This window comes from Camelus dromedarius, chromosome 7 (genome assembly GCF_036321535.1).
Source record: "Camelus dromedarius isolate mCamDro1 chromosome 7, mCamDro1.pat, whole genome shotgun sequence".
Lineage (NCBI taxonomy): Eukaryota > Metazoa > Chordata > Mammalia > Artiodactyla > Camelidae > Camelus > Camelus dromedarius.
In genome coordinates, this window is record NC_087442.1 from 40,412,103 (window position 1) to 40,429,719 (window position 17,617).

Sequence of the window (17,617 nt, forward strand, 5' to 3'; positions counted from 1 at the left end):
ACTCACTTCGGATTTCCAGATGAGCATCCCTGTGTGCACGCGTCCTGTCCTGCACTCCAGCCACGGGGAGCCAGAGCGGCTCCAGAATTAGCCCCATGAGCTATCTCTCACCCAAGAACCTGGCCTTGCTGTGCCCTGGAATAACCATCCTCCCTCCTCACCCCCTCATCCTTCAGGATCAGATCCAGGAGCCCTCCTTCCAGAAGCATCCTTCCCTAGCACTGCGGTCAGGCTCTCCCCGGCCATACGGTCATGGTGTCTCCCTCTCCCGCTAGACTGGGAGCCCCCAGTGGGCAGAGCTGGCCTTGCCTTCATCCTCTCTACAACCTTGAGCTCAGTGCTGGGCTTCCAGGGGTGCTGCTGGATGAACACATCCCTGCACACCACCTGCCCCTCCACAAGCCCAGGCACCAGCGGGGAAACCTAAGTCTTCACCACACTTCACGCTCCCTTCCCTCTGACCCCGGCAGTCACCGCCCACCAGTCCCTCTTCCTCTGCCTCCTCCCATTCTTCCTCCTCTCCCCACTCACGTGTGAGCCCATAAGGTCTCCAAAAGGAAGGGAATGCTTCTACATCTCTGCTCTCGACCTCACAATGGCACAGGGAAGGGACAGATGGGGAAACTGAGGTCCAGACAGAACCAGACATTCTGGGGGCCATACCATGTGACAGCAGCAGAGCCAGGACTCAGCTGAGGTCTCCAGACTCCTGTTCAGTGCTCTGCCCTGCATCATGGCATGGCATGTGCGGTGAACCCAACCAGGGCAAGGAACACCACAGGCAGTTGTGTGTGTGGGCTGCAGGGAGGGGAACCAGAAGGGGGCGGCTGGGCAGTGGGAGCACCCAAGAAGCCCTCCCTTGATGGGTGAGAGGCATGGTGAAGAGGGCACCCATGCAAGAAGGGTGTTGGCAGAGGTGTGAAGGCTGGAGCAGGCCCCTCTGGCGGGCAGGGGAGCAGCTGAGGGAGGTGGGCACTCGGCTCTAGCCCCTCAAAGGCCTGTTCCCAGCTGAAATTACATTTTCAATTTCTTGTCTCAGCCTCCAAACAGAAACATCTGTGGGCCAGCCCCAGGCCCCGGTTATGAGATTTTTCCTCTTTCCTCTGGACTGTTGACAACTCTTTCATTTTCTCCCATTCTAGCGAGGCTGGAAGCTTGAGAGAGGTCACCATGTGTGTGTTGTTTGGAAATGACCACACATGAGTCTTTTTTTTTTTTTTGCTTAGATGGTTAGAGAACAGAGGAGAGAGGGGCAGATGGACCCTACATTCCTGACACGAGCGAAGGTAACAGGAGAGTTTCTGAGGCCGAGGTTTGTGTCACACCAGACACTGGAGACAGCACAACCCAGGGTTGGTTCAAATTAGGATGCTCTTCTCCACAGGCAAAACTGGCAGTCTGGTTTTGTGCAATGTCACCGTGGCAACAAAGCCAGGTGGCGGGAAGTCACACTTCCCACTCAGTGGCCTTCTACTGGCCAGGGCAGCATGGCTCTAAGCTCCAGGCCCTGCACTGCTCGTGTCACGAGGTGTGGCCTGGAGCACAGACCTCCACTCTAGAGACCGCTGTCCGTAGAAGGAAGGGCCGTATCCGGTGGTGTCCAAGGGCCTTTCTGTGGATCCAAGCAGGCTGCCAGGTGGCCAGGCATGTGGCACACTCTGTGTGGGTCAGAATTTGAGGGCAGGCAGTGCATCTCTCCCTGGATCAGAGCAGAATTGATTCTGAACTTGACTTCTACTCGATTGTGAACTCTGAGAGCAAGAACTAAGTCTTATCCAGCTGTTTCTTCCCTGGAGTCCAGCCCAGGGGTTCCATGAGGTTGAAGTGATAGGAGGGAAGCCCCACCTGCCCCCCAGGTTGGTCTATCCTGCCATGAGCACACGGCTGCCTTGGAAATGACCTGAGCTCGGGCCGTGGCACCACGTGTACCCCTGTGCTATCAAGGCAGCAGGATTGGTTCCCCAAGAGGTAGGGCTGCAGCTCTAGCGGGTCCTCACTGACCTTGAAGGCCACTTTTCTAAGTTTTTCCCTTTGAGCTGTTTGAGAATCTGGGATGAAAACAAAACACAAAGCCTTTGTAATCCAACCCCTTGGAAGAGGATTCCAGGAGGCTGTGCCTGCTGTTTCGCATTACCATGGTATGTTATCTGATGGGTACCGCAGGGGAAAAACCCAGCATTCCCACTCTTCATTCATCCACTCAGCTTTCTGGGAATGATGCTGAGAAAAGTCTCACCATGTTAATTGCCCAGATGGACCCATCGTGGTGGAGCAAGTGATGAGGGAAGTAGAACTGGTTTCAGCAAAGTCCTGGCAAGGGATGCAACACTCACACTTGGGGGGCAGGGGGCAGCAGGCAGCCAGCGGAGCCAGGAGGAAAGTCCCCTGGTCCAGTGTTATAGCAGGCCAGACACTGGAGGGTCAGCACCTCACTTGACATCTGACTCTCACAAGGCAGCCAGGAAGAGGTAGGCACTGCCCTCACCAGCCACCAGAACATCAATTCTCAAAGTGCAGTCCCAGGACAGCAGCACCAGGAGCACCTGGGAACTCTTCAGAAATGCACATTCTCAGGCCCCACGCCAGACCTACTGAATCAAAAGCCCTGGGGGTGGCACCCGGTGTCTGTGTCTCACCATGCCCCCCAGGGGATGCCTGCTGAAGCCTGAGGACCATGCTCTAGAGCACATCTTCCCAATGAATGGCAGGGATGAACACAGATGTACTGGGACGCTGATCCCCTTAGCCATCAGGGAGCTGCGTGGAGTCTGGGCCAACCGGAGGCCCCGGGCCAGTTGTCTCTCACCCTGTGTGCTTCACAAGTATGATGATTTCTATCTGTGACAAGGACTAGGAAGCACCACTGGAGGAGATGCCAGGGCTCAGCCTTGCCCAAGCTCCTCCCATGACAGTGAGCAGGGACAGACCAGGGCAGGGCAGGGACTCAGCCTGGAACGTCTGCCCCAGGCCAAGGGCTCACTCCGTGATGTGTGCAGCCTCTCCAGAGCATTTCACAGGCCATCACTTACCGGGTCATGTCATGGCACATGGCCACAGGGGCAGGCAGTAGGTCCTGGGAGAAGGGGACAGCTGACAGAAGAGGAAGAGGTGTTCCAGGCCCACTTTCACACTCAGATGTCTCTGGCCTGAGCTCCCTGATAGAATAGGTCATTCTCAAGCACTTGCCAATTGGGGCTGAGCCCAAAAAGTCCAATCTCTGGGGCCCCAGGAGGTTCCCAGTGAGTCCTGCCGCAGAGGCACTCTTGAGGAAAGAGGAGTCCCTTCAGATGGGGCAGGCAGAGAGGTTTGGGGCCTTGGGAGGAGCACAGAGGCAGACAGAGGCCTTCAGCAAGGAGTCCCAGAGTCCAGGTGGGCGGAGCCTGTGCTCAGGGTGTGGTCCAGAGTCCTGCTGGGTCCTGCAGGAAGGATGCCTTGTGGCTTCCCACCCTGTCCTGCAGAAACTGCCAAGGCTGGTGTCACCTCCTTCCCCCGCTGCTGCCCTTCTCTCATCACTCCGAATGAGTGGCTCTTTGTACATGAAAGGAAAGCGACCTGCATGTGCCTTTAATCCTCCCGATGAAAGAAACACCGCTGCGTGACCCCACAGGAATGCTCCATCCCTGGTCTGGTGGGCGGGCAGGTGGACAGATGAGCAGATGGATGCGTGGGTGGGGCGTAATGAGATGTCCAACGTCTCCTCCATGTCCCCTCCCTGGGTTTCCACTGTGCATGTGGAGTCTGCTTTCTCTCTGTGGCTCCATTCAAGGGCTCACTTGCATAAGTGTGGGCAGTGGTCCTAGGCCCCCTGGATCTCCGGCAGTCAGAGCTGCGGGGCCCCAGCCATGGCCCACAGCCTCCACCTCAACCCCCACCATCTCACAAACAGGAAAATAGAGGTTCCGCCCGAGGTCCCAGCGAGACATAATAACAAGAGCTGCTCGCACCGCTTAGTAACGTCCCGGGCACTCTTCACAACCACCATGCGGCCAGCCACTGCCATTGTCCCCACCTGACAGACGCAAAGTGTGGCACAGACTGGAGAAGTCCAAGGGCTCACAGCCAGAAAGCGGCAAGACCAGGATTCGAACTCCAGAAACCACGCTCATCACCCCTGCCAGTTTTACTGCTTCCCTGGCTGGACTCCAGGTGGCCCCCCTTCCCCAGCCTGCCTCCCTCTGCACCCTGAGCCCCCCGAGTCACTACCCAAGGCCCTGTGAAGGGCCTGCCTGAGCGCTGGCCATTCCCACAGCTACAACCCCAGCCCTGCAGAGTGCTGCCCCAGCCCGGGGGCCTGGGCTGAGAACTCCTGAGTGGAGTGAGCCCCGACTCACCTGGAGTCTGGGCAACCCATCACTGGCCTGAGCCTCAGCCTCCCTTAAAGGAGGCTGGGTAAGAGGAGTCAGGGACCCCACTGCCTCTGAGACTAGGGGCATCTCCACTCAGTGTTCAGAGGGCCCCACCCGCACCAGCAGAACCTGGGCTGCTCCACCCTGACACAGAGGGGGGCACTGCCCCAGGAAGCACACCTGGCTGGGTGGGACCCTCCCACTTTCCCATCCTATACAAGCCCTTCCACCCCTACTACCACCAGGTAAACTTACCCATCCTAAGAGTACTCACCACATCTGGCAGCTGCTGATCTGAATGAGGAGGGGCCTCAAAAAGCACCAAATCACCCCGGCCCCGAATAAGGGGACATGCTAAGAAGCTGTCTGAAGGCACATCATCCCACAAATCACACACTTCTCCCTGGGCCACAGTGACCACAAAATCCACATTCAAACAAGCCTCAAGCACTGTGTCTTTCCAGTCTGCAGGGGTCCCAACCCCCCTCACCACACTCTTCCTAGTTGGGACAATCCAGGAACTCGTCCCCCTTTCTGCAGGCCACCCCCAACCACTGCACCTCCCAGTTGCTTGGGTGAGGTCCCAGAAGGGCCTGACTCACTTGGTTCTGATGCAGAGCTCAAGGGGTGGGACGAGGTCACTGTCTCTGTCCTCAGGGATGGTCTGGGAGGTGTCTGGGGAGCAGGGGGAGAGAGGCAGACACTCATCAGCCCAGGGCCCGAGCTCACCCCGAGGTCAGCACCAACAACCCTGCTCCTAGGGCTCACTTCTGGCACCGGCCTCTCCTCTTCTCAATTGGACCCTCCTTCATTCCTGCCCATCGGTTCTGACCTGGATACCACAGCACCCTACTCTCTGGCCTCCCATCTCCAGTCTCTACCCTACCTTCCTGCCCCCTTTCAGGTACCAGAATAATCCTTCTAAAAGCACATCTCATCCCCTCACTCCCCTGCTCCAAAACCTTCCATGGCTCCCCACTGCCCAGAGAATAATGTGGGCGTGACTCTCTCCTACATAGTCTCAACCTCACCTTACACTTTTTACGCCATGAGTTTCTCAAGGCTCAGCTCCGGCCCCTCTGGCAGGAGGACCGGCTCACACTCGCCCTCTGATCCCCCAGTACCAATCGAGTCTGCATTGTTTTCTGACTGCTCTGAGCGGGCGAGCTAAGGCCAGTGTCCCCGGCACAGAGGATGCACAGGGACGGGGCGGGGAGGTGGCACACCGATGGTCAGCCGGATCTGCTCCTGCTGGTTGGCAAGGCCGTCGTAGTAGTACAGGTCAAAAAGCCTCTCGGTCTTCCAGTCACTCAGGAGCTCCAGCTGCAGGCTGAAGAGGACGCTGAAGTGGCTCTCGCTGCACACCACCCAGATGGGGAACTTTGGCGTCTTCAGGAAGCAGCCGACCTGGACGAGGAAGAGGGAGAGGACAGAAATACCTGAAGCACCGCGCCATCCCCAGGGAAAGGGGCCGGAGCATCTTCTGTCCACCCCCAGGCATGGGCTGACCTCAGCAAGGCCTTGTTGGGGATGACAGCCTGTGTGTGCTGCCCACTGACACAGAGCTGTCCCTGCCCACTCAGCCCGCTGCCCACAGGGCCTTTGCCCCACCGTCATATGGAGATATCCCAGCCTGAAACCTGGGCGTCACCCCTCCCCTTCACCTCCACATCCAGCTGGTATGTGATGTCCACCCTGCCTCCGAAAGCTCCCTCATGCCCAGCCTCTCCTCCCCAGGCAATGACCTCTAACCAGTTCTTCCCACGCCCTCCCCTCCCCAGCCACAGCCACACAGAGCCTCTCACCAGTCCTCAAACTAATCCAGCATGGCAAGCTTCCATGCTGGGCATTCACTGTCCACCAGCACACCTCTCCTCCCCTTCGGGGTCCTGCATCACCCGATTACCCAATCAGGGAGCACAAATCTCATCCTCCTGCTAGCTTCCAGGGTGGAGGTGGGGGTGGGGTCCTCTGAACTAGGTACTGGGTACCCAACCTCCTCTGCCTCATGATAGCGTTCACCTACGCCTTGCATGAGGGAGTATACCCTTAGCACCGAGAGCAGAGGCTAAGTCAACATCAGCAAGCATTTGATGAATGAAGGTCCCTGTGGATGAACACAACTTGAGCTAGGACTGTAGTTTGAAGACAGGTGGGACTTGGAGCCACGGGGAGAAGGGGGGAGGGCATCTGAGTGAGCAGTCTGTGAGTGATGCCAGGAACAAATGTCCAGAGACATTCAGGGACCAGCAGGAAAGAGAGCAGGGGGAGGGGAGGATAAGGAGCTGGAACTTCCTTTGGAGACGGGGGTCCCTTGGAAGGTTCCCAGCAGAGGACTTTCATGGTAGAGAGGTGCTGGAGGAAGGCAGATGCACAAAGTCAGCATCCAGGCCTTGCTGTCGTTCTGCCTGCAAAGGGGAAAGGCCTGGGGAGCCCTCTGAAGGCCAGCTCAGATGCCTGGCTGGTTCGGCTGCTTGGCCAGACAGACCTCCATGCATTCTCTCCCCATCATCCGGGACTCCCTAGCCCGGGCCTGCGTTTATTCATTTCCCTACGTGCAGTGGGCCAGGCTGATTCGGCCTAATCCCTGCCAGCCCCAGGGAGATGTTTGCATGCTCAGGTATTTACAGGCACAGCCTGTGGATTAAGGAAAGAATGGGAATTATTTTTCCAGTGGGGAGATGGGCATATTTTCTCCAGGGCCTATCACAAAGGAGTGGCTGGGCAGCCTCTCAGAGCCCACCTGGAGCCGACTCTGGGCTGGGGTCTCTCGGACAGAGGGGCTGTGCTCAGAAGGCCCCATGCTAGGTCTCCAGAGAAATGCCTGCCTGTGAACAGCTATCTCCTCTGGAGGGTAGCAGGGAGAACTTTACAAAAAGTGTTCATTTCCTCGCTGCCCAAGTGCCCTGCCCCGCCCCCCCAAGTGGCCAGTTGGGTCCTCACCCTAGCCCCTGCGACTTTAAAGTGTGACTGCAGAGCTCACTCCTCGGTGGGATGGGGGAGGATTAGCTGTCTTAAAGGACGTGGCTGGACGTGCCTAAACCCCGCTGCAAACTTGGCTCCTGTTCCAGGTTCCAAGAGGCTTTTCTGGTGAGGGCATCACCTCGAACAGGGAGCCTTGAAGAATGGGGACCCGGTGCTCATTCACTGCAGGAAAAAGAGCCACGCAGCCTGCCAGGGAACAGGCAACTGCAGAATCAGCCACCCTGAATTTTCCAGCAGAGGGACAAAAGGGCATCTTGCCATTTATGCAACAGTCAAAAGATTAAGGGCAAAAAAGCCGCCCAGGGAGTTTATAAATGAGTTTTCTCATTCAAGAGCCCCTTCCAAGTGGGTGAAATTTTCCAAAGATGAAATTCGCTTCCTTTGGATTCTGCGGTAGCTGACCAAAGGCCTGGGGCAAGGCAGGGTGCATTGCAGGGTGCATTTCCTCCAGCACAGCCCCAGCCTTGCTCCTGGTGGGTGAACATGCAGCACAGGTAGAGATTACAGTTGACCCTTGAACAATGTGGGTTTGAACCGTGCGGGTCCACTTACACACGGATATTTTTCAATAGTAAATACTACAGTTGGTTGAATCCTTGGGTGCAGAGGAATGGCGGATACAAAGGGCTGACTATAAATCATACGTGGATTAACCCCCTCATTGCTCAAGGGCCAACTTGGACTTTTAAATGGGCTCTTCCATCTTTTGCAGGGGTGGGGTGGGTGAATGCCCCCAAACTGACTGCAGACTGTCAGCTCCGAAGCCCTGATTTAAAAAGCTCAACATTTGATTGCTGGCAGAGTGAGGGTTGGTCATCTCCAAGGATAGCATCCATTCAACATGACTCACACTTTGGTCCCAGGCACAGGGCAAGGCAATGAGGACAGAGGTGAAGGACGCCAGAACAGCCTGTCCCTATGGGATTACCAGACGAATGGGGAGGAAACAGACAACAAATAATCACACACACTCATTTGCACCACATTTCACTGAATTTGAGATGCCATCAGATTCACCATTATCTTTTGTAAGAAAGCAAGCAGGCTGGCAATTGAAGTCTGCCACACCACCGACAGGTTGCAATAATGCACCAAAATCTCAGCAATGTTCAAGTGTGGGGCAAGTCTGCATCTCAAAAGCAATGAAATGGGATAATGTAAAACCAAGAGGAGGCCTGTGAAGGAAAGAATTTAAGATTCTATGACGGAGGATGACAAGGTGGGCGGGGGACCACGAAAGCCGACCTCTATTTAGATAGAGTGAAGAGGTCAGAAAAGGCTTCCCTTAGGAAGTGACAGCTGAGCCAAAACATGAAGGGGGAAAAGCAGCAGCAGGTCTCACAGGGCCTCGCAGGCCATGGGAAGGTCTGGACGGCAGTCTCTGTACTCGCTTGCTAGAGCTGTGTAACAGGCTCCACAGACTGGGCAGCCCAAACAACAGAAATGTATTTTCTCACAAGTCTGGAGCCCAGAGATCCTGGATCAAGGTGCCGGCAGAGCTGGTTTCTTCTGAGGCTTCTCTCCTTGGCTTGTAGACGGACGTCTTCTCCCTGCATCTTCACATGGCCTTCCCTGCGTGTGCCTGTGTCCTAATCCCCTCCTCTTATAAGGACACCAGCCAGTTGGATTAGGGCCCAACCATATGACTTTCTTTTACCCTAGTTATGTCTTCAATGGCCTTGTCTCCAAATGCAGTCACCTTCCCAGGTGCTGGGGCCAGGACTCCAACAGATGAACGTTGGGGAGGGGACGACACAATCCGGCCATGACAGTCTCAGAGGACAGGGAAACCAGGGAAGGTTGCTAAGCAAAGGGATGATGTGACTGATCTACTCCTTTAAAGATCACACTGGCTTCAGTGAAGGGACAGGATTGGAAGGAGGTGGGGACAGGAGCCAAAGGCCAGCCAGGCTGTCACAAGCGTCCAGACCCAGTGATGCTGATGGTTCGGATTGGGATGAAAATGGACAGACTTGAGAAACCACTTAGGGCAGGAGCCCCATGACATCCCAATGTGTCGGACAGGCTCCTGGTTTGAGTAACTGGGTGGATGGTGCCGTCTGCGGAGCTGGGACACACGGGGGAGGATGGCGCTTGCAGAGCTCTCCCTGCCAAGCCGTCTTTGCCCAGCTCCCTTCATGAAGGCAGCAATGAACATGACTTATAGGTCATGGGGAAGCCCTGGGGTTAAACTTCCCGTCCCGTGCTGTCCTTTCCTGGCCTAACAGTCCCCCGTCACCACTGCCCCTGTGAGCCAGGTGGGGCTGGTCTTCCCACTGCAGCTTGCAATGCAGTCCAGCCCTCACTTTGAGCTCTGGGATGGAGGGAGTGAAGGGGAAGTCAGACGGGCAAGACTGGCCCAGTGGGTCACAGATAGCAGATAAGGTCCCATAGAACACAGCCAGGCTGGGGCGGAGGGCCGGTTACTTACAGCAGGAGTGCATTTCTTGGCCTGGGGTTGCCTCTGATTAACCCAGGCGCAGCCAGAATGTGGGTCACCTGACAAGCTCACCAATGGGCATGACCTATTGCCCCCCACATATTCGTGAGGGCCCCAGAACCCTGGCTCCCAGTCAGAGGCTGCACCGAGAAGCCTGGAGATGGGCTGCAAGTGAGAGGCAGGCCTGGTTCTATTGTCTACATGAAAGAAAGCCTTCAGCCTTACCAGAACAGCCCTGCTGTGGATGCCGTGCCCAGGCTGCCCCCGATGCCAGACTGTCCCCATGACCACCTATGTGCTGCTCAGTGGAGGAAGACCAGGCCAGGCCAGAGCGGGGGCCCTGGCTCTGGGTCCAGGTCTGGACCTGGATGCTAAACCTCCTTGGATTCCTTCTCTGTTCACTAATCACGGAGGAACTCAGCAACAGATGGCATAGCGGGTGGAGTTAAGGGAGAGGAAAGCGCTTTGCCTAAACCGCCAGGCCTCTATCTTCTCCTTCAGCGGCTCAACCCTCAGTGAGCTCTGGGGAGAAAGAGAGGCACCCAAGGCTCCTTCTTTAGCAAGGTTGCAGTCCCAAGGCAGAGGAGCAAACCACCTCTTGCTGCAGAGAGATAACGCTCCTAGTCTTTGACCAAGCACAGCAACAAAGAGGGGGGCCCATGGGGATTCAAGGATTTGGGTCATTGTAGGACCTGAATTTCTGCAATAGCATTTTATTCCAAGGGAAGAATGATACCCAACTGATGTTCCCATCAATTACCCTCAAAAGCCCAAAGAAAAATAGTTTACTTTTTGACCAATGCCCTCCACACAAGAGTAAAACCAGGGCTCATGGTAAACCTGGGGATTCTGTGAGCCTGGCCAAGGTTACCTCTCTTAGCTCACAGAATTTCAGGCTGAAAGCTTTCAGACCCCACCCAGGGTCTGACGCTCAGGGTTCCTGGTGCTTCTCACGGGCCATGTGGCCACATTCTTGGGCTTCCTCCTAACACCAGCACATCTGGGAAGGAGTCGCTATCATTCTTTTCTCCCCAAATCTTTGGAGCCCACAAGTCTGTTTCCTGTCTTTGGGGATAGGGAGGTCACCCAGAGAGAGGATCTGGGGACAGGGCCATGTCACATGGCCCATTAGCAATGGGACAGCACATCCCGACATGTGGTCATGCAGGAAGGGCACAATGAAATTGAGCCCTGCCTTTAAGTGCCAGTCTCCACCCACTCTGCAAATCCATCCACCTAGCATGCTCTGAGTGTCCCCTTGGCCAGTCTCTGTGTCCCTGGTCCTGGGGATATAAGATGAATCAGGTCTCATCTTGACCCTTTGCTGGGCCACTCAGCACATAAAGATCTGCTAGCCCTTGAGGACAACCCTTTTCAGGTAATCAACCACAGAGCAATTTCTTCCCTAAAGACATGAAAACCGAGGTTCAAAGTTCTGCAGCAGGGTGGGACAAGAACGCAGGGCCCTGGATGTTCCTCTGCCCACACTGCCCAGAGAGACTGTCACCCTGTCCCCTGCTCAACTTCACCTGGAGATCCGGCCCTTTCTAAGACCCTGGCTGCAGGACGAGAGAAAGTAGGGGGACCAATACACTCACAAACAGACTGAGTGAGGCCTGTTACAGGTTGAACTGTGTCCCTCCAAACTGTGGACGTCCTAGCCCCTAGCACCTCAGAATGTGGCCTTATTTGGAAATAGGATTGCTGCAGATGTAATTAGTGAAAGTGAGGTTAGTGGAGGAGGGTGAGCCCAGAATCCAGCATGACTGACAGCCTCATAAGAAAAGCAGACACGGAGGGAGAAGATGGCCACATGACACCAGAGGCAGAGATTGGAGTGATGCATGTACAGGCCAAGGATCACCAAGAATTGCTGAAAAACACCAAAAACTAGAAGAGACGAGGAGGGATTCTCCCTATGGGTTTTGGGGGGAGCACAGCCCTGTCCACACCTTGATTTTTTACTGTTAGGAGAATTTCTGCTTCAGAATGATGAGACAAGACATTTCTGTTGTTTTAGGCCACCTAGTTTATGGTGCTTTGTTGTGACAGTCCTAGGGAACCAACATAAAGCTAAGACCTCAGGCCCAACGTGCACACACACACACACACACACACACACGGCAACAGCAGCCACTCTGACCCACAGTCACACCATAAATCTCCTGAAGTCCCTTTCAAACAGCCTCTCCCAGAACATGGGATCTGCTGGCTCTGGGTGTGAATTCGTGCCTGTACTGGTTGGCAGCGAAGGTGCACTTTTCCCAAACCCTCCATGATGGAGGCTAGACACGGCTCTGGGAACGGGAGTTGAATTCTGCTTCCCCTCCCTCCTTCCCGGGGGTCCCTCGGCACCTGGCACACGTTGTAGTGCTCAAAGAGAGACAGGAAGCCGATGTCACTGCGCGTGGCGATGCCTTTGAGGAGCGTGATGTTCCCGTCCCCAGAGTCCAGCTCGACCACATTATTGAAAACATTGGACACAGCTTTCCCGGTCAGGAGCAGATTGACAAGTTCCTGTTGATGAGAGAAAGGCGAAAGGCTTGTCAAGGGGAGATGGGCAGCAAGAGACAAAGGGCAGAGAAGGAAGGAAAGAAAGCAAGGAGGGCGAGGGGCCGAAATCAGGGGGGCTGTGACTTCCGCATTCCCACAGCCCTAAGGGAAAGTCGCCAACTCTGCTCATCAAAGCGACTCTGGGAACCCATCAATCTTCATCCCACAGGCATTCACTGAGTGCCAATGTGCCCAGGACCCTGTCCTAAACCCTGCATATGTGTCTGTGTTGTTGCGGGGGAGGGTGGCTCCTGACCTCGGGCGTCCGGGTCTAGAGGGAGGATCAGCTGTGGGCCTGGATGGCTGGAGCACATTGTAAGATGTGACTGGGACTATAAACATGTGTGCACAGGGCACTCACAGCCCAGGCGGACACAAACCCATGACAGAGTCAGAGCTGCTTTGTGGAGAAGTGACACTTGGGTGGGTCTTGAAGGACGGCATTTTTTTTAAATAAACTTTTTTTTATTTTGAAATAGTTTTAGACTCAAAAAATGGTATAAAAATAGCACAGAGTTCCTGTGTACCCTTCACCCGGCTTCCCCCAGTGATAACATCTTGTAAAACCACAGTACACTATCAACACCAGGAAGCTGACCACGAGGCGATACGAATAATCCAGCTCCAGGCCATGTTTGGATTTCGCCGGTGACCTGACAGTGGGGCCTTCAAACTGGGAGGGAGAGGAGAGGACAGCAGCGGCAGAGAGGCAGAGGTAGGGTTTCCACTCTTGTCTCTGCCCCACTAGCTGCGGGGCATCGGGGGTCCACTGGCCATGGGACTCATGCTGCACACCCAATGGGCCGGCAAGCCTGCCGACCCCGGAACCCGGAGACGGCGACTTGCGGCACCCCGACTCTCCGGCTGTCTCCTTCAACCAGTGCCTCCTGCACTGAGGGGGCTGTAAGGGCCCTTCCTCAAGCAGGGCACCCAGGGTCCAATCTCCTGCTAGGAATAGGGAAACAGGCTCACAGCTGGGAACGGATTTGCCTTTCACTAACACAGCTGGTTAGTGACAGAGCTGGACTTCTCTCCTCACTTTCCGGCTCCCTGTCCAGTGTCCCTTCCCTCTCCAGTCACTTGTTACCCTCAGGGTACCACCTGGTTGGCCAAAGATTCAAGATGAAGGGTGACCGCTAAGCACCTGCTCCGCTGCTGAGGAAGGAGTCACACGAGCCCGGCCCAAGTGCCGGGGCAGGACCTTCTGCCTAAGCCCCTCCTGCCGGGCTGGTAGGTGTGTGAGGCTAGCAGGCAGGAGTCTCCCCAGAGGGATGTGGGAACGGCCATGACAGCCCTTGTCCATCGTAAACTCTGGAGGGCAGAGTTCACAGAAGTGTTTCCCCTGAATTGTGAGAGTGATGCCCAGGTTGATAAATCCCTCTGTCAACACCAGGATGCTGGCCTCACTGGCAGTAAAAGAGGCCCCTCTGATGGCCACCAAGGGGCCCCCACTAGAGGAAGATACCAAGGGGGCTGCATTGTGTTCTTGCAGAGGAAATGAGAAAGAATTCGGAGGAAATGTCTGTTCTGAGATACTGCACCCCAGGGGCAGTGGTTGCCTAAGAAAGGCACGACCGTCTTCAGACATGTTCGAGTGTTCCCATCTGGTTTTCAAGGGGGGGAAAGGTCCTGCACCCCATCTAGGATGTGTCTCAAAACTTCCCTTAGAGCAGGAAGCCTTCTCAAAATGGGGGAGAAGGGACAACAGGCCACTCCTTGCTCCAAGACTCAAAATCACACAGTGGTAAAGCTTAGAGATCATCTAGTCCCTTGCCGCTCAAAATGTGGCCCGTGGACCAGCAGAGTCACCCTTCCTGGGAGCTGTTAGAAATTCAAAACCTCAGGCCCCAGCCATTGACTCTGAGCCTGCTCTTCAACAAGACCCTGGGGGACTTTTGTGAACATCCAAGTTTCAGAAGCACTGGTCTAGTCCAGATGCCTCATTCTACAAATGAGGTAACCAGGCTTCAGGGAGGGGAAGAAAATCACCCAGGCTCATTCCACAGCCAGCACAGTTCAGAATTCAGCCCCGGACTCTGGCCGCATCCTCTGTACCCTGCTTAACTGCCCACCCCTGGGCCCCATTGCTCTCTGCCTGCCCATCGGGAAGCTCCCACAGGGAGGATGGGCACCTAGAGCGGGATCTGGACCACCATGGGTGGTCGTTCAGCCTGAAACCCTTACTAGAGGGGGCCGCAGCCAACCCCACAACTCCTTGGGTACCTTGGACAAACCACAGGCCCTGAGCTGGCCCCTGCATGGCGCCCAGGTATGTTTTCAGGGCTGACACAAGTGAGCCAGGACCCCCTAAGATAACTGGGTCCTCAGCTGGGCCCAGCAGACAGAGCAGCTCTGCCCAGCCTGTCTGTGCTACACACATTGCCCCTGGATGCACCGTGGATCAGATTAACTGTGGCCCAGGAGCCACTTGGGGAGGCCTTGCCATGCAGAGGAAGGCTCAGACAGAAGCCAGGTGTAGCATTTGGCTCCCAGTCCTGATGCTCGCTGATAGGATCTTGAACAGACCCCTTCCCTGTGTCACCAGGTGACTGGGAGGATTAATAATAAGCAACTGTGCCAAGGGTCTCCCCCTGCCCTCCACAAGGCCCTTTGAAGGCCCCTTTATGAAGATGCAGAAGGTCATCATAAAGACAATGTCCTGTGCAAATGTTCAGGGTGCCATAGCCGTCGTCTCCCCAGCTGGATCCAGGGCCCCCAGCCTGCACCACAGCTCTGCACTGGACGGCGCCTGGGTCTGCCTCTTTTGCATCTCCTGCAGCTCCACACATACAGATCAAGCACAGCAAACTCCAGAAACAGAAGCTAATCTGAGTTCCCTCTCTAGGTCTTCGTGATGTGGAAGCCCAGCAGAGGTGGAACATGAAAGCAGCAGGGGCAAAGACAGAAGGGAAGAGGAAGGGAAAGAAGCACTGACTGCCCCACGCCCATTGTGCCCCGACCTGCGTGCAGTATCCGTGTGCTCCAATCAGGTGGTTGGTGGGGACGTCGAAGTCCTGGCGGATGCTGGAGAACAAAAAGGAAGGGGTGTTAGCATGTCTCTGCCTAACTCAGGCTGCTGGGCAAAACCCTGGGTGGCCAGGGGTTCCCCTCCAGTTCCAGGCTGATGCCCAGAATTCTGGATTTGGTGGGAAGCTGAGCCTCTGCGCTCTGTGCCCTCCCTGGGGCTCAAGCCCGGGGCTCACTCTGCTCTGGCAAAGGCCTCCAGCCTGGCTTCACCAGGCCCTCTGCTGACACCAGAAGTCAGTGATGGAAGCATGCCACGGCAGAAAGGGCCCCAGGTTGGGAATCCATGTTCTGCATTCACACCCCAACGATCACTTACTAATGGTGGGGACTGGGACATCCCTTGCCACCTCCCATTCTCAGTCTGCAAGTCTTTTAAATGGGAAGAATGGGTCTCTAATGCCTCCTTGAGTCCTAAAACAAGAGCTGCCACACCTGGGCATAGACTCTGTACCAGGCCCTGCACACCCCTTATTCCCTAAACTGAGAGGAAACCAGAGCTCAGGGAAGAATCGACTTGCCCAGGGAGCTGGGCTTGTGGGCATTGGAGCTGGTGGGGGACCTCCCTGCCAGTCTCAGATGTCACCTCTGTGGCTCCACCTTCAACGGGGTCCCCCAAAAGGTGCAAAGTGAAAAGCCATTTTGCCAACAGAAATAGATTGCTAGGGTGGGATGCTATCCAGGGCCAGAATGATTCAGGGTGTCATGTCAGCAATGGCCCTGTCACATGTGAGGTCAGCACCAGGGAGCAAGTCTCCCCATCCACAAATCTCAAAACCCTCCTGCCATCCAGAAAGCCCACCATTAGGACATTATTCCTTTGACCCCCAAAGCAAATCTCTCGGGAGACCATGCATTATTGTTGAACTGAGCCGTGGGCCGGGTAAACAGGAAAAGAGCTCCTGTATACGGACCGCACTCAGAGGACAGCATTTCAACCCTCCGGCCACCCAGTGAGGTAGAAACCACTATGGACATGGAGAGAAGCTCAGAGAGGTAATGCCAGGGGGATGATATGAGGCCAGGAAGCCGGTTCCCCACACTGCTGCCCACCCAGCACAGGCCATGGCCTGCCCTGCCCATCCCCACCCCAAAGAGAGCGCCCAGGGGTGGCCCAGAGGTAGGAAGAGCCGAGCAGTCATGCCATTTGTTTCTCCTTTTAGAGAAGAGAAACCTGGTCTCAATTTTATGCTTTAAATCTAAGATCTGCCAGAAGTCCACAAACCTAAAATCCACACCCTGGTCCCTGCAAACTTCCAAACAAGCTGAGAAACTCAAGCTCCAGGACTCCTCAGGAGAAATGCTTTCTTGTGGTTTTTACTAACCGTGGCCCCACGGGGATGGTTTGTGGTCCACATGAGAGGACGGGGTGGGCTGGCACTGCAGGGCCAGCCGAGAACCACGGAGGCCAGGGCTCCTTGGGAAAGGCCTCAGAGGCAGGCCTCACCCCAGAAGACAGCCCAGTGGGCCTGCGATGGAGCCGGCTAAGGGGAAGGGGGACAAGGAGCCGAGGGCAGCGCTCGACTGGTACCAGCTCTGGCAGAAGAATTGATGGAAATGCTTCCCGCGGCACATTCAGGCATCTTCTGAAAAGAAGAAAATAACCTCAGAGGAGCCCTGGGTGGACTGATAAGCATCACTGGCCCTGAGCCACCCCAAGGCTTTCAGAAGCAGCCCGATCCTTGTAATCTCACAGCCTCGTGTTCACCCAGCGGGTTTGGGCGCCTGCGTCAGTTGAGAGAGAGCAGGGGGACAGGCAGAAAGGACAATGGGAGGAAATGGTAATTGCATCCTTAGGTGCAAACACGATGGGAAATTTAGAAGTAGGCTCAGATCTTAAAAGGGAGGAACATCTGTATTTCATATTAGGGCATTCGGGAGACGCCAAGGAGCGGCTTATGGCTTAAGAGATTTACAACTTTGGCAAATCTAGATGCCCAGGCCTCCCTCTCGGGGAATTCCCTGGAGAGCTGAGTGTGAGGCGTCCGAGAGCAAAGAAACAGCAGCTTCTGCTCTGCCCGGAGAAGAGGGGATTCGCACCGCACGGCCATCACCAGGCCCGATTTCTAGCCCCGACTAGCTGTGCAGCCACAAACCTCTCCTCTCTGGGCCTTGGTCTCCCCTTTTATAATATGAGAGGGTTGCACAAGATGGGGGTGGTGTCCCCCAGAATGCATATGTTGAAGCCCTAGCCTTCAGTACCTCAGAATGTGACTATATTTGGAGATAAAGTGTTTCAAAGGGGGTGATTAAGTTAACTGACCCCACC

The 17,617-nt window shown here is 55.5% G+C and overlaps 1 protein-coding gene across 3 annotated transcripts in view; it reads right to left on the reverse strand.

The window, feature by feature from the left end:
* The window catches only part of MINDY4 (MINDY lysine 48 deubiquitinase 4), a 108,341-nt gene that overhangs the window by 15,041 nt on the left and 75,683 nt on the right, over positions 1-17,617 (reverse strand). For all 3 annotated transcript variants that reach the window (XR_010381625.1, XM_010988047.3, XM_064487474.1), the window contains exons 14-17: positions 15,285-15,348; positions 12,127-12,288; positions 5,573-5,753; positions 4,949-5,021 (exon numbers count right to left, since the gene is read on the reverse strand). Coding sequence is in view for 2 of the 3 variants with exons in the window: in XM_010988047.3 (XP_010986349.1) it covers positions 4,949-5,021; positions 5,573-5,753; positions 12,127-12,288; positions 15,285-15,348 (480 nt within the window). In the remaining variant the exon portion in view is untranslated. The remainder of the gene's footprint in view (positions 1-4,948; positions 5,022-5,572; positions 5,754-12,126; positions 12,289-15,284; positions 15,349-17,617) is intronic.